This window comes from Fonsecaea multimorphosa, assembly GCF_000836435.1.
Source record: "Fonsecaea multimorphosa CBS 102226 unplaced genomic scaffold supercont1.1, whole genome shotgun sequence".
NCBI lineage: Eukaryota > Fungi > Ascomycota > Eurotiomycetes > Chaetothyriales > Herpotrichiellaceae > Fonsecaea > Fonsecaea multimorphosa.
Window position 1 is genome coordinate 1,901,688 of NW_015971635.1, and position 14,216 is coordinate 1,915,903.

General features: G+C 52.7%; 4 protein-coding genes across 4 annotated transcripts; 1 reads left to right on the forward strand and 3 right to left on the reverse strand.

Moving 5' to 3' along the window:
- Window positions 1-1,747: 1,747 nt before the first annotated feature.
- Z520_00710 (uncharacterized protein) lies at window positions 1,748-5,083 on the reverse strand (the record flags this gene model as incomplete). The annotated part of the gene is made up of 1 exon (XM_016771230.1): window positions 1,748-5,083. One exon carries the CDS (start codon window positions 5,081-5,083, stop codon window positions 1,748-1,750), a length of 3,336 nt encoding a protein of 1,111 aa, XP_016638140.1.
- An 889-nt stretch (window positions 5,084-5,972) lies between these two features.
- Window positions 5,973-6,677, reverse strand: Z520_00711 (uncharacterized protein; the record flags this gene model as incomplete). The annotated part of the gene is made up of 1 exon (XM_016771231.1): window positions 5,973-6,677. The coding sequence occupies one exon, from the start codon at window positions 6,675-6,677 to the stop codon at window positions 5,973-5,975; it is 705 nt and encodes a 234-aa protein (XP_016638141.1).
- Window positions 6,678-7,055: 378 nt separating this feature from the next.
- Window positions 7,056-7,808, forward strand: Z520_00712 (uncharacterized protein; the record flags this gene model as incomplete). Its single annotated transcript, XM_016771232.1, has 1 exon — window positions 7,056-7,808. One exon carries the CDS (start codon window positions 7,056-7,058, stop codon window positions 7,806-7,808), a length of 753 nt encoding a protein of 250 aa, XP_016638142.1.
- Window positions 7,809-9,616: 1,808 nt separating this feature from the next.
- On the reverse strand, window positions 9,617-11,673 carry Z520_00713 (uncharacterized protein; the record flags this gene model as incomplete). Its single annotated transcript, XM_016771233.1, has 9 exons — window positions 9,617-10,028; window positions 10,103-10,472; window positions 10,532-10,819; window positions 10,876-10,910; window positions 10,963-11,059; window positions 11,125-11,265; window positions 11,322-11,390; window positions 11,444-11,487; window positions 11,540-11,673. 9 exons carry the CDS (start codon window positions 11,671-11,673, stop codon window positions 9,617-9,619), a joined length of 1,590 nt encoding a protein of 529 aa, XP_016638143.1.
- Between the last annotated feature and the right edge of the window lie 2,543 nt (window positions 11,674-14,216).

Here is a 14,216-nt window from a genome sequence, read left to right on the forward strand (position 1 = left end):
ATAAACTAGAAGAATTCGAAGAGGCGAAGAAGATACTCCAGAAGACGTTACAAGGGAGAGAGAAGATACTGGGAAAGGAACATGCAGACACGCTGGACTCTATGAATCATCTGGCTGGGGTACTCTGTACCCAAGGGGAATTCGAAGAGGCAAAGCGAATAGGGCAGGAAGCGCTATCGCTGACGGAGAAGGTGTATGGGAAGGAACATAACCAGACACTGACATCTATGTATGACCTCGCTCTGGTACTCTACGAGCTAGAGGAATTCAGAGAGGCAGAGCAAATACTGCGGGAAGCGATACCGCTGATGGAGAAGGTGCCTGGGAAGGAAAATTCATAGACATTGGACTGCAAGGAGTGCTTGGAGGATATTGAAGCGTTAGGCTGCGCTTGACGCTCTTCGAATTCCCACCCATCTCCTACCAGCAGCACGAGGACAGATCTCCAGCATGGTAAAAGGAGAACGAGGAATCCCTCTCGCGCGCGAAGTATTCGAAAAGCGGGAATTCATGCCGACGACGGATGGCCGGCGCCGTTGGATTCTTGTCATGTCACAACCGAACCCTCTCTCACCGCGTCCTTCGTCTTTTCCAAACCTTGCCAAGGGTCGCCGACCAACGCTTCGAAACATCACATCTGGTCTGTTCTGGTTCTCGGTCTCTTCAGAAACCTGCTTGTGGATGTCTTCGGAGGGCCAGCACAGAACACATTGTCCACCGGATTGAGCTTTCCGTCGTGAGCAATGCAAAGGAAGGACTGCGCCCATGGGGGTTCCGTCCACTGAGAGAATGAAGACCGGGTCTGTTGACTGAGAAGAGATCAAGGAGTCCAAATAACACAACTTGTGGAAGAACCGTGAGGCCATCACCAAGGACCCTGAAACCGAGTCCTTCAATGTCTCATGTTTGATGTCTGGATCGTGGGACAGGAATGCAGGATCTGCTTCGACGGCGACCACAAGTCACCTGCAATGCGCAGGCGCACCGGTCGAGTCCCGAGATGCTATGGGAAGCGACTTGTGCTCTGGCAGCGACATGCCTACGCGGGCCTAATTGAAGGGAAGTGAGGCTGAGTGGAATATGTGGCCTGTGAGAGAAACAATACGAACGGACATCCAATGAACGCTCAACCACTCAGTCAGTCGATCAGACAAGCCTCAGATTCGAGACCTTGCTAAGAAGAAGCCGGCCAGTGTGGAGAGGGGACCTCACCAGCCGGACATATCTGCCTCCATCAGGGAACAAAAGAGCGCCGAGATAAGCTTCCACAACGATCTTCAATGGTAAAGCTGATTTATGGAGACGAGATATGAAAAGTGTCAAAAAGGGAAAGCAAGGGGAAAGGGAAAAGGCACAGCCTCATGGACGACTGGGACAACCGACACATCATATACACACCAAAGAGTCGGGAACTTTTGAGTTACCACGCATGATGAGAATGTTTGCGCCATGTTGAATACACATGAACAGGATGAAAATGTCCAAATTCGTGACGAGATACATACCTGGACGATGCGAAGGAAAATCTGGTTGGAGATGAATATTTTCAAGAGAGAAAAATAATTGGGGAAGCGCATCTATTTTTCACATGGATTTCGAGACGAGCATTCCTTGTAGGATTCGCATTGGTTTCTCTAGGTATTCACGAGGGTTCTGCAGTATCTGTCTGTCTACATACCCAGGTAGCTCCGAGATATAAACAGCGAAACAAGTACCTGTAGTAGCATTCGTATTCATGCTATTCACATCAATTCGTCTTGAGAGTCTTCTGCTTCTCGGCATCCCTCCCCACGCCCCTGGTGCCCCTAACAAGCAAACCCTTACGCCTCCTCACAGCATCGACGTATCGTTTCGCAACATTCTCCCTCTCGCCATGCACGCCCAGGTCCTCTAGCTCCTCTTCGCTGCGGGGCACCCAGAAGGGGTCGACATCATCCACGACCTCGAACCCGACGAACTGCAGCATCGGTTGGGCCAGGCCCGACGTGCGCTTGCGGATCTCGTCGCTGAACCCGAATGACTCGGCTACAGGTAAGGTCGCGCTGATGGTGAAGTACGGCGTGCCTTCGAGCAGCGCTTCGGAGAGGATGGAGCCCCGTCGGCGTGTGAGCACGGAGTAGACACGGCCTAGGACTTCGGGCGTGGCTTGGATCGTGCAGCTGTACATTGCCAACAGGATGCGGGGGGACCAGTCGAGGAAGGCGGAGCGGATGGTTTCGCGCACGGAGGTGATCAGTTCGCCTGTCAGGCGGCCTGATTCTAGCGCAGAGGATGATGAAGGGTCATTATCGTCGCCGACGCTGCTGCCGTTGGAAGAAGGGTCGGAGGAGGTGGTGGGTGCAGTCTGCTGCTGCTGCTGCTGCTGCTGACTGATCTCTTCGAGAAAGACGGCGACACCCTGCATAGGTTCGCGACAGAGGGGGCCTTGCGAAGTCGCCAGCTGGAACGCGTAAGCGATTGTGTCGGAGAAATCTTGCTTACCCACGGCGTCGCTGCTGCTTTTGGTCCCATTTGCATCGCCCTCCCTCTCGACGATTTCGTGCTGCTCGAACAAGAACCGCTTACAGGTATGTTCTCCGGTCGCGTCGATGAATAAATTGGGTCCCACCCGTCGAGGACCAAAGCTGCATATCCTGGACACAACTTTTGCCCAGACTTCCTTGTCCTCTTTCACCTCGTCGAAAGCTGCTTGAAGTTGATTTCGGAATTCTTCAAGCGAAAGTTGGCCCCTTTCCTGTCCCCCAGCATCGTTGCCCAGGTCGTTTATTTCCTCTTTTTCAACCTCTTGGGAGTCTTTTGTGGTCCCTTCCTCCTGTGCTTGCTTCTCCGCGTATAGTCTCCTGATCGAGGCTCCGTTATTGATTAGAAACTCCGTTACATTTGACGGCAGAGGTCGAACCCTTAGTCTGACAGAAACCGTCTTTGACGCAGTCACCGCGATCGCCGTGCCTCGCGGGAGATCTTTATTCTTCGGGGGTTCCATTTCTTCCGCCTTCACGATGGTTTCTCGATAAGGTACGATGGGTTCACCAGGCTGAATGTCACATTTTGCAAATCGCTCTCGCAAGTCTTTGAGGCACCGTTCGAGATGCAGCTCCCCGGCGGTCAAGATGACATGCTCTCCACTCTCCATCTGTTCGTAGACAGCACAAGGATCACTTTGTTCAAGCAATTTCAGTCCCTTGATCATCTTGTTTAGGTCCATTGGGTTCGTGGGTTCAAGGGCAACTCTGACGATAGGCTGGCTAAGCGTTGAGACACCAGCCAAATTGATAGCCCCTTCTAATTGCGAGCACAACGTGCCGGTCTTGAGAATGTGGCCTTCCAGTCCTTCGATTCCAAACACCACTCCTGCTGGTACTTTGTCCAGCGGCTCTAATGATCGGCCCATGAGGAGATAGAGGGCCGTGATGGGCACCTTCTTCGGCTCTGGGGAAGCATGAGGAAAAGCTGGATTGAATTTGGGTGGCAGGACGTAGACTTCGTCTCCAACCGAGAGCGACCCTGAATAAAGTCTGGCAAACCCGATCAAGTGTTCTGGATCCTCCGCTTGCTCTGGCGTCGTCCCTTCTTCGCCCTCCTCGCCTATCCTGGCCGTGTTCAGTCCATTCGTTATACTATCCACACCGTTCCCGCCTTCTGCTTCAGCCTGCGCTCTGGCGATTTCAGCACGCTTCTGTCGGGCGAGCTCCCTGGCTTCGTCTGCTGTTAAGGTGGTGCCCAGTTTCCGTCGCTTGGAGGGGAGTTCACTCTCGGGAATGGCAACCATCTTACTCACATACGCCACAACTGGTGCAGAGCTAGAGGTGTCGAAATTGATCATGGAATCTTTCAGAGACTGGTCAATACTCTTTGAACTGACCAGATCCTCAATCATTTCCGGTAACCGACTTGCTTGGGCAGTGGGAGGGCTTGGCAAGTATTCGATGACAGAGACAAGAAGGGCTGTTGAGAGTGGCAGCCATGAGGAAAAGACGGCTTGTAAGATGGCTTTGGAATCCCTCGACCTCATGATGTGGGCAGGCAAATTGATAGACAAAGACCTGGTTATCTTCTCCAACAGCGCTGGATCACCCCGAGCGCCATTGATGCCAACCGTGGCGTCGTATGCTTGCCAGATAGGCTCCAACACAAGTTGCACAAAGATTGGTTTCAGATTTCTTCCTTTAAGATGCTTCTGACCGAGTACCTTTTTGGTCTTTGGATCCAAATAGAAGTCACCCCAGAGCACCTTTTCCAGAAGGGATCTTTTGATACCTAGCTTCTTCTCATAGATGCCCGCAAATTGACGGACGGTAAATGCCCACCCATCTATTGCGCTGGCGAAGATGACATTGCTCTTCTCCGGAGCGAAATAGAGGTCCTCGTCGTCCCGCTCCTCGAACTGTTGATCCAGGTCGGCCTCGGAAGCGGTGTCGCTCATGGCATCCTGCTTCCGCTGTTCCTTGGCGGCTCTCTCCTGGTCGATCTTTTCCCGCCACATGAGATGCTCTTCCATACGCTCGCCTTGAAAGAAGCCTCCTATGACAGCATTCACGCCCTCGAGGACTCGCTCCAGATGTGAGTATGCCTCGCCTGGAGTCATTTTCAGTTCGGTCACGAGCCTGTCGATCTTGTTGATGACGAGTAAAGGTTTCAGCTTCTCTAACCATACCTGTCGAAGCACTGTGACGGTCTGTGAACACACGCCTTCGACCGCATCAACGAGGACAACTGCGGCATCGCATAACCTTGAAGCCGTGCTGACCTCTGACGAAAAGTCAATGTGACCAGGACTGTCTATTAGATTTATCAGGTATTCCTCCTTCTTCGCCTCTTCACCTTCCTTTTGCCTGCGCATCATGCTGAAGTACAAACTGATGGCGCTGCTCTCCATGGTAATCCCCCGTATCTGTTCGTCCGGTCTTGAGTCCAGGTAGCGGACTTTACCCGCCATCTTGGGGGAGATGATGCCATTGGTAGCAATGAGCGAGTCTGTGAGAGATGTCTTGCCATGATCGACGTGTGCGAGAATACAGATGTTGCGGATGTTCTGGGAGTTGGATTGTAGCGCGACCAGGCGCGACGGTGGGATTGGGGGCATTTTCCCCTTTGGCCTGCTAAAGGAGAGACTGGGTTGAAAGAGCGAGCTGCGACTGCAAGTAAATCAGGTCTCTCCCTCTTAACCCCCAAAACGGCGAGAATGGTCCAGGCGCAGGAGGATTCTGGCTACAGCGCGGAGAGCGGCGCACAGAAAATCCTAAGGAACTTGAATGACGCACACAGGCGCCTCGCAAATATTGGGCGAGGCTCCCCGCTGCCAAGATAGAAGATGGCCACCCCTCGCCCCCTCGGTGCTCAGCCTTGTCCCGAAATTGTACTTGGCTCCTCTCGAACTCCCATCTATTTCCTGACGATTTGCTTCCATTCACCTGCTATATCTTTACGACACATACATGAGGGTAGACATGTTGCCTGCACACTCTGGCTTCGGACCGTCTTCGAAGAAGCCAGAATACTCATCAGCCGAGCAGGTGCCAAAGTCGCGCACGGTTATTACGCATTCGAGCGTGTTGGCAGCGGTGACATTGCAAACCAAGGCATCGTGATTCGGAGTGGCCGGTGCGAATAGAAAGACTTCATTCTGCGGCTACTGAAATCTACCTCAATTCAGTCCTCGTCATATCACTCTCTCCGTAAACCCAAGCCGCGAGGACTTCGGGTTCGAGGTCCAAGTCGATCCGTAGGACAGCATTCTCATTTGACCCCTCGAGGCGGCTATGGCCTCTGCGGCGTTGGATCATCCAGCTCACTTGACCACACGCAGCTTGGAGGGACGCCTTGCGCTCCAGGCATTGAAGCACTGTTTGGTCTGGACATGCCTTTGCCTAGTCGTTGCTCGGTGTGCGGCCTGAAGGCTGTATTCACCATGCATCATACCCGTAAGCACCTGGTATGCCATCTTCCAAGGGTTCCAGCGACTCCTGCGTGTCTCATGCAGACTTTCCCTTACCCTTCAAGACTTTGCGCCTTTGAGCCATCATGTGAGTGTAGAGAATATAGCTTCCTGGCACATAAATAAGAAGAACAATCTTCATCAGCAGGTCGACCTGCTTTCCTTGTTTTGCTGCCGGGGTCAATGCCAGGTACATGAGCAGACATTCGCTGGAGATGCCAATGGGGTACAGGACAAAAAAGGTATTGTATCGGAGCCACGTAAGGCCTGCGGGAACTCGTTCACTTATGGCTGCCTTCCATACAAAAAACCCGTATCGGATGACTTCTGTCGTTCCCCAAGCCATCAATATCCCCGCAAAAGCAATAGGCCCTGTTGTCGATCCTGGCACCGATTTTCCAAAGCTGTTGGTCGTCGCAACAATCTGCGGAAACATCTGCAGAACAACCCAGACAACCAATATGCGCGACGCGACTTGCATGGCGGTGGTAATGGGACTGGCCCGCACGAGGCCGATTGTAGCATGGAGGATTTCGAGGAGGGCTATCGTCTGAGTCCATTTGAGAAGAGGAAAGAGGGCGTCGTGAAGGCCTTGGGGCTTTCCGAGAGCGAAGAGAGTAGGAATGAGGAAAACGGCTCGGAGGGTTATGACGGACCACAGTGCCAGGCAGATGGCATTGTATGCTACCAGGTAATTTTGTGTTGGGGACGCAGATACCCTGCGAGACGTCTGGTTCTCCATGTTGTATTCCGAGGTCCGTAAGTGTGGAAGACGCTCTTGAGAGAGGGATTGAAGGATTGGCCCGTGTCTTAGATCCTCCCCTGAAGCTGGCCAAGCGCTTGTTGTGGCCGTGGAGGTGACGGACTGAACGGAACTGATTGAACGAGGATGGAGAATCTGGAGTAAACAAAATCGACAATGTCGCAGTTTCCATTCTGGGCCTAGCCTCTCAACATCTGGACCGAAAGGGGTTAGTTGACCCGGCTTACCTTCCTCTTGGCTTGCACTTGTGAAATTTATTTTTTCGACGCAGTGGAAAGCCGGACATCGCTTGACCACACCAAATACCTTCCTGTCCTAGACCCCTCTCGGCCATACCTCTCAATCCCATACCTCACCATGCCTCCGTCAAAGCGAAACAGAGTCGTCCCGACGTCAAAGGTGCGGAAAAACAGGAAAGAGCAGGTCCGCCGGCTCGCCGCAAATGTTCAAGATGCCGCAGAAAAGTACTCGTACATCTGGGTGTTTGACGTACAAAACACCCGCAACAATTTTCTCAAACAGGTCAGAGCGGAATTCAGTGACTCAAGGATAATGATGGGAAAGAACAAAGTCTTGATGGTGGGACTAGGGCAGACGGAAGAAACCGAATGCGTACCCGGGGTCAGTGCATTGGCGCCGTATGTGAAAGGCGAAGTCGGCCTTCTCTTCACAAACCAGAAACCTACAGACATCGAAGAATATTTTGCAGACTGGCTGAACCAGGACTTTGCTCGCAGTGGCAGCGTCGCGACTCGGGACGTCAGGATACCACCGGGAGAAATTCATACGCAGTACGGCGTCGAAGGCGGCGAGGATGATCCGTTGCCGGTCCAGATTGAACCAACCCTTCGAAAACTCGGCATTCCGACTCGCCTCGTCAAGGGGCAGGTGGTGCTAGAAGAACATCCGGAAGGGTCAATGGACGAAGAAGAGGGATATCTTGTCTGCAAGGAAGGGGACACGCTCGACTCACGGCAGACCTCCATCTTGAAAATTCTGGGTGTGCGCATGTCCGAATTCAGGATTGGGCTAAGGGCTGTATTTGACAAGAACACGTCGACGGTACGGGAGGTCAGTGCAATGGACGTTGACGACACCAATGTTTCGTGAGACTGCCGGCCTTGGCTGTGGAATACCGAGTCCCACTGTTACGCTTCCTGGCCAACGGAGGAAACTCTAGCCAATGCTCCTGTCCCATGGACGTCACGTCTGATTCAGTGACGAGTACTGCAATCTCCACGTCGCGGAGTGCAGTCATCCAACACAGACCCTCAAGATTCCGAATTGGAGCTCGATTCAGTCATGACGTGGAGGTACACCCAATTCTCAGGCTACAAGTTCTCTACGCTTGGTCCCATCGGCATGGGTGTAGGGAAATGGCCGTGTCCGATGGTTGATGAAGGACATACCCTTTGTCAATGCTTGCTTCCCGGCACTACGCCCTCAGCTCGAAGACCGGCCCGCCAAGCATGGAAACCCGTATGATCAACATGTCCTTTCCAAGCGCGTGTCGGCGAACGGAGAGAAGAGGAAGGATGTCTTGAGGTCAAACTCATCCCTACACGCTGACATGAATAAAGAACTCTGAATGCTGTTGAACTTGGTCATTTTCCCCTCTTGCCTCTGCCGGCTTCGATGCCAGAGCAGCATATGAGCGAAATCTCGAAACCCCCGGCATCCAAACTAACACATCCAACGCAGGTGGATCTGATGGGTTGCTGGAGATGGTGGTCCAATAAGACGGACAGGCGAAATGAGCAACGAGGGATGGGTGTTTCTTGAGCAGAGGACTGCCAAGGTGTCCGTCTGGACGACTCCAGACCAGCCCTTACATGCGACGAGTCCAGCGTTCGAGCTTGGTATATCAAACGTCTGATCTTAGCACGGTCCAGTACCTACCCTAGGTAGATAATATGAAATACCTCATACCCCACACCTATGGAGCGTAGAAAAGGGTGGAGGCGATGGGCGCTATACAGCTCTTTTGACTTGGCCTATATTGTAAAGAAACAACATCTCTACTATTTGGCAATACCGCCAGAACATACCTAGCTTGCTAGGTACCTAGGTACCAATTGCAATCCTCAAAACGCCATGCGCCAGGACATCGCACAGGACGAGCCCAAAAAAAAGAAATTCCCATTAATTACCCAGGTAGTTCGCTTGATTGCAGGTGGTCGAGCTGGCACCGTATGTCGGGTATTATTTATTATGGGCCACCCGTCTCCCGACTGCAGGTGGTGAGGCTATACTATACATGTACTCATTCGGGAAGTGTTAAAGCTTGTGCACGGCCATACATTCCCTTACACTGCAACGAAGGCGCCCCAAAAAGTCCCCAAGTCTCTGGGGTCGAGTCTCTTGGGGGCAAAAGAAAAATGTAACATGAGCGCTTTACGCTCTTGCCTACACACCCGGTTACTTAGAATAAGACCCTGCAAACAGCGTTAGGTGCGGTGTCATACATCTTTTCAACCCTGCAACACGCCCCACCCAGGATCGAGAAATTGGAGAGGAGATACCTATATCGATAGATTTGTCTTGTGAGTCCGTGAGCAAAGCTCCATGGTTCTCACATCCGGTCGGGATTTAGATCACGAGGGTAATTAACTTTAGAGCGAAGTCTCAACCACCCGATATCAAGCTTATCAAGGAAGAGGCTCGGAGGGTAGGGGGTTGGGTAAATAGGCTAAAATACCCTGTGATACTCCTGGTGATTTTCTTGAAACCTTGCACCCGTTTCCCCGCGGCTGTGGGTGACGGAACATACTACCGGCCCATCCAGTTCCAATCCTCCCAGGCCTGCGAAGGGGTCCAGTCGGTGGTGGGCTATTCCCCAGGTCACCCACGCGCAGCGTCGTCTTATTACATCCTCGCGGGAAGACGGGAGGCGGTCCAAAAACTAACGTTTCCCTTTGTCAGGAAGACTTCTCGTGAATCTCATCCACATGCGTGACCCGGCCAGGAACACCGTCCTCGTCATCGCCCTTCCTGGGCCCGCCAATCTCCGTGATGTCCGCAACCCCAATGGCCTCGGTGGCCTTTTGCTTGATCTCCTCGACGGCGTCGACGCCGTCAAAGGTGCGGTTGATCTCCTCGAGGGTGGCGCCGCGGGTCTCGATGAAGAAGAAGTAGACGGTGACGAGCTGGATGAGCAGCCAGCCTTCGAAGAAGAAGTAGAACTTCCAGCTTCCCGCGTCGATGCCGATCGGGATCAGATACTGGGACAAAAACAGGCAGACGTTGGTGGCGAGGCCTTGCATGAACAGGCCGTTGGCGCGGATCTTGAAGCTGAGGATCTCGAGGGGGTAGGCGACGTTGAGGGAGATCCTGCACACCGTTCATCAGCGGCGATGGTCGAAACAAGAGTTTGCATGATACACAACCAAAGTGTAAAAACTTACCAGGCAAAGTTATAGAAGAAGTTGTGGAAGAAGATCATGGCAATGACACCCTTTCCAAACCCCACTTGCTTGGGATGCTGGAGCTGCGTGGCCGTCAAGGCAATCCAGATGGCGAACGTGCAGCACATGCCGCTCGAGGCGATCAAGAAGAGTGGCCGCCGCCCAAACCGGTCGACCATGCAGGCCCAGAACCACGCCTCAAACATGTTGACCATCAGGATGAAGCCGTTGAGCATGTTCTGGTAGTTGGGGCTGTCGATGCCGATGGCCTCCAGGATGTTGTGTAGGTAGTATGCCGTCAAGCTAGTGCCGGAGAACTGAGAGAAGACGCCGCAGCAGAGGCAGATGAAGACGCGGTAGCGGTTACCACCTGGTGGAGAGAGCAGACATGTCAGCGGGCATTTCGGGAGGCAGTGTGTGATGACTTACGAGTCCTGAACAGTTCGGACCAGCGTCCCTTTTGTTCGCCGCGGACGATCGAGGCCTTCATCTCCGCATACTCAAAACGGACCAGGGGGTCGTCCCGATCGCCGTTGGCATGGTACTTGGCGAGGAGGTGGAGGGCCTTCTCGTCCTTGCCTCGAGACATGAGCCAACGAGGAGATTCTGGCAGCAAGATGACCAAGACCAACTGCACGAACGAAGGCGCGGATTGCAGCAAGCTGGGAAGCTTCCATGACCAGTTGGACTTGATGTAGAGTGTTCCAAAAGTGATCCCTGCAAGACATATATCAGTGGACAACTTTCCCAAGTATGGATTCATCCCAACTTACAGCCTCCGAGGAAGGCACCGAAGTAGTATTGAGTGCTGCAAGACGATTTAGTCCGGAGATTCACGGTCTGGGTAATGAGAGACTTACTTGTATAGGGCGGTGATCTTCCCACGCTCGCAAGGGTGAGCCAGCTCGGTGATAAGGAGCGGTGAAGCCAAACCAGAGATGCCGGATCCGAGGCCAACTATCAGAAGAAGTGAGTTGAGTTTCGCCAGAGGATTGAGAGTCGAAGATTGCACGGCTTCTTACTCAGAAAACGAGCAGCAGTAAACATATGAATGTTCACGGCGAAACACTGAATGAGACCAGCGATGACCACAATCAAGCAGCCGAGAAAAATCGTGAATTTGCGCCCGGCATAATCAGCACAGTAGGGGGCCAGGATAAGACCTGGGAAAGCATTAGCATCCCAGCAGAAGCAACTGTCCGATCACGGGTGTACTTACTGACTACCCCTCCCACAGGTTGTATAGCATTCAGTAAGCCCTGCGTTGACCCACGAGGGTGATGGAAGTCTGAACCGGAATTAACGATCTGCCCACAATTATAATATCAGGAAATGCCGTACAATTCTCGTAGTATGTGATAGACTGCACTCCGTTCATGAGCGAGCTGGACGTCGTTAGAATAGGTCAACGATCAGAAGGTCTGTCTGTCCTCTTACCCATCGTATCCATTAGTCGCGGCCGAGAGAAGCGCGATCACCAAAAGGGCGTAGAGTTTCCTCCGGCCAGGATCCCTGTACCACGGAGTGACGTTTTCCATCAGTTTTGACATTTCCTGTTGTGTTGTCGCCATCTTGAGAATGGTGTTGACAGCTTTTTGCCTGCCACACAATACCAATACCGGTGAATGAGGAAATGACTTGAGAGACAAAAGCCGCTCGGCGGCGCCGGCGATCTCTTTTTATATAGAATTCATGCCAGTGAGTTCCACTGACCGTCTCCATTGAAATCGCGAACCCCCATGACATCTTCCCGGCTAAATTGTTGTCAGCAATATTGCCTGTCTTGCGTCCCACGGCATGGTGATATGTGGACTTGCCGCTTCAGACACCACGGGTACTATAGGCAAAAGGCCCCATGCGGTACCCCGCAGTCTGAGGGCATCTTGGGGTCCCCGGATAATAAGAATTATGACGGATCTGGATGTTGACTTCCACATGGACAAGGTGGAGATGCTCCATTAGAATGGGGCAAATCAAGGCTCCGTGATTCGACCAACGGCTGATTGTGGCAAGTTGCTTGCGTGTCCACCACGGGGTCTGGAGGCTCGAGTTCAAAATCTGGTGGTGGTTATATCGGCGTCAAAGGGTGTGTGTGCATGCGGTGGGCAAGCAAATCTTCGCTCAGTGTGAATACATGCTACTTGATATCGCTTGAATACGAAGTAAGCGCTGCTGATAGATCAGGCACATATCCGCCCAGAGAAAGTTCTTTCTGCGCGACTGCAGACTTACCGAGTCCTTTCTACAGCCCGCACCGCCGGCTCTAACCATTTCAGAACGAGCAACAGGGGTCGATATTATCCGAAGTGTTGACAAGCTCCCCGGCCCGCCCACCGGCCAACCGGCTCATTGTGTTGTGGCGCGCTCTAGAAGATCTGGCCGTTCCACGGGCGAGGGGCTCCTCAGGGTTACAGTCTTCGTGGTACTCAAGCAAAGAGTAGAACTCCCTATAGCCAACCAATGAAACTTACTTACAGGACCTCCTGTTATCAAAGCTGGGCAGAGTCCCATTTTTGTTCGAGGTCTGGGTTCTTCAACACTCGGCTTTTTTAGCCATGTGTCTCGTTGACGCGCTGTGCAGACGGCCCAAGCTTCTGCAACACATTGGCTGGATAGTAGTGATTCCCATGGCCAGGATGGAGTTGCTGCTTCCGAACCGCTAGAGACTGGAATCCTTGGTGACGAATTTGTGGTTCGTATTGGTGGTAGGGGAATACTCACAGTACTCACAGAGCGCCTCAGGGTACTCTAGGTCGAGCTCAAGCCAGTGCAGTCCTAGCTCTGACGGCTGAGGCAACACTCGGGACAACATAGAAGGTACTCTGATCTGGAAATAGACTTTGGAGCGGTTAATATCCGTGTGGAAAATTGCACGGGTAGGCGATATGACCATGTCCAAGCTGAATACCCTCCGCGCCCTGATTCGCTTGTCGGTCGATCTTGATAGTGGCAACTCATTGAATACCCTCCTCCGGGCCTTTGTCTTACCTGCGGGTCGTCTGCTCTGGCTCGCCAGTAAATGCCTTGTTCCGGACGTCGAGATAGTGACGATCATACATAACGAGTGGCTTAGATATCTTCCGGCGGACTTCGGCTCGCTTGTTGCATATTGCTGCATACTTACATATGCATTCGAGGCAGTGAGCAAGCAACATAGAAGCCTCATAGGCATCTATGAGACCGATCATCTGCAAGGTGGAAGCCCGGTGTTTCTTCCCAGATATTTCGCGATCTGAACGTCGAACAATACCGTCATTAAGGTCTGGCAGGCACTTTTCCATGACCAGAGCCTGGTCGACGGATAAGCTTCATCGTCACCGTCGTCGCTGTTTCTCCGAGCCACTCCATATGGCTGATACACAAGCTTTATCAACAGATCCATAGAGAGACTTGAACATCGTCCAGGGAAAAATGACCGCATTCTCTTTCCACAAACGGGATGTAATTTCAAAGAGAGCAAATTCTTCCAATATCAGATTCGTTGACTCGGATAGACCTAGGAAGGCCAGCAAAGATGCGATTCTTGCTCGGTGGCAAGAGACAATGAGTGAAGGCCTCGCGACTGCATCGTTGCGCATGTTGATCAGATCACTGTTTTGCTAAAGTCAGTCAAGCCCAATAGAAACCCCCGACCCTCGTTGAAAGTCGGTATGAAACCCGACATCGGGGTTGAATTCAGCTCTGGCACGTGTCAAACGAGTCAGACTCGTGGGACTCGGAGCAAGAACTTGAGCAGAACGCAGCTCGCAGCCAGCATGTCACAGGATTTGGATGCGCAAGGGAAGAAGCGTCAACAGGACGCGGATCCCATTCAGACATCTGGAGACCCAAATGAACCCTATCGCCGGGGGATCTGGAACCACCGTCGGTGTTGTACACAAAGGACGGCGCGCCTCATAGAGGGCGGGCCCAGGGCTTAGGGGCCAGTAACATCTCGATCCTCTGGGGCCACGGAGATGTCTCGCAGCATGCGTTGGTGCCGCCCGATAACGCCGCAACGAGCACTTGTCCAGGAACTGGTGGGCGGACGGAGGCTGATGGTGAAGGTGGTGGCTGGTGCTCCTGCAAGTGGGCTATCTTTCCTCTGAGTGAGCATTATCATCAACATCCATGG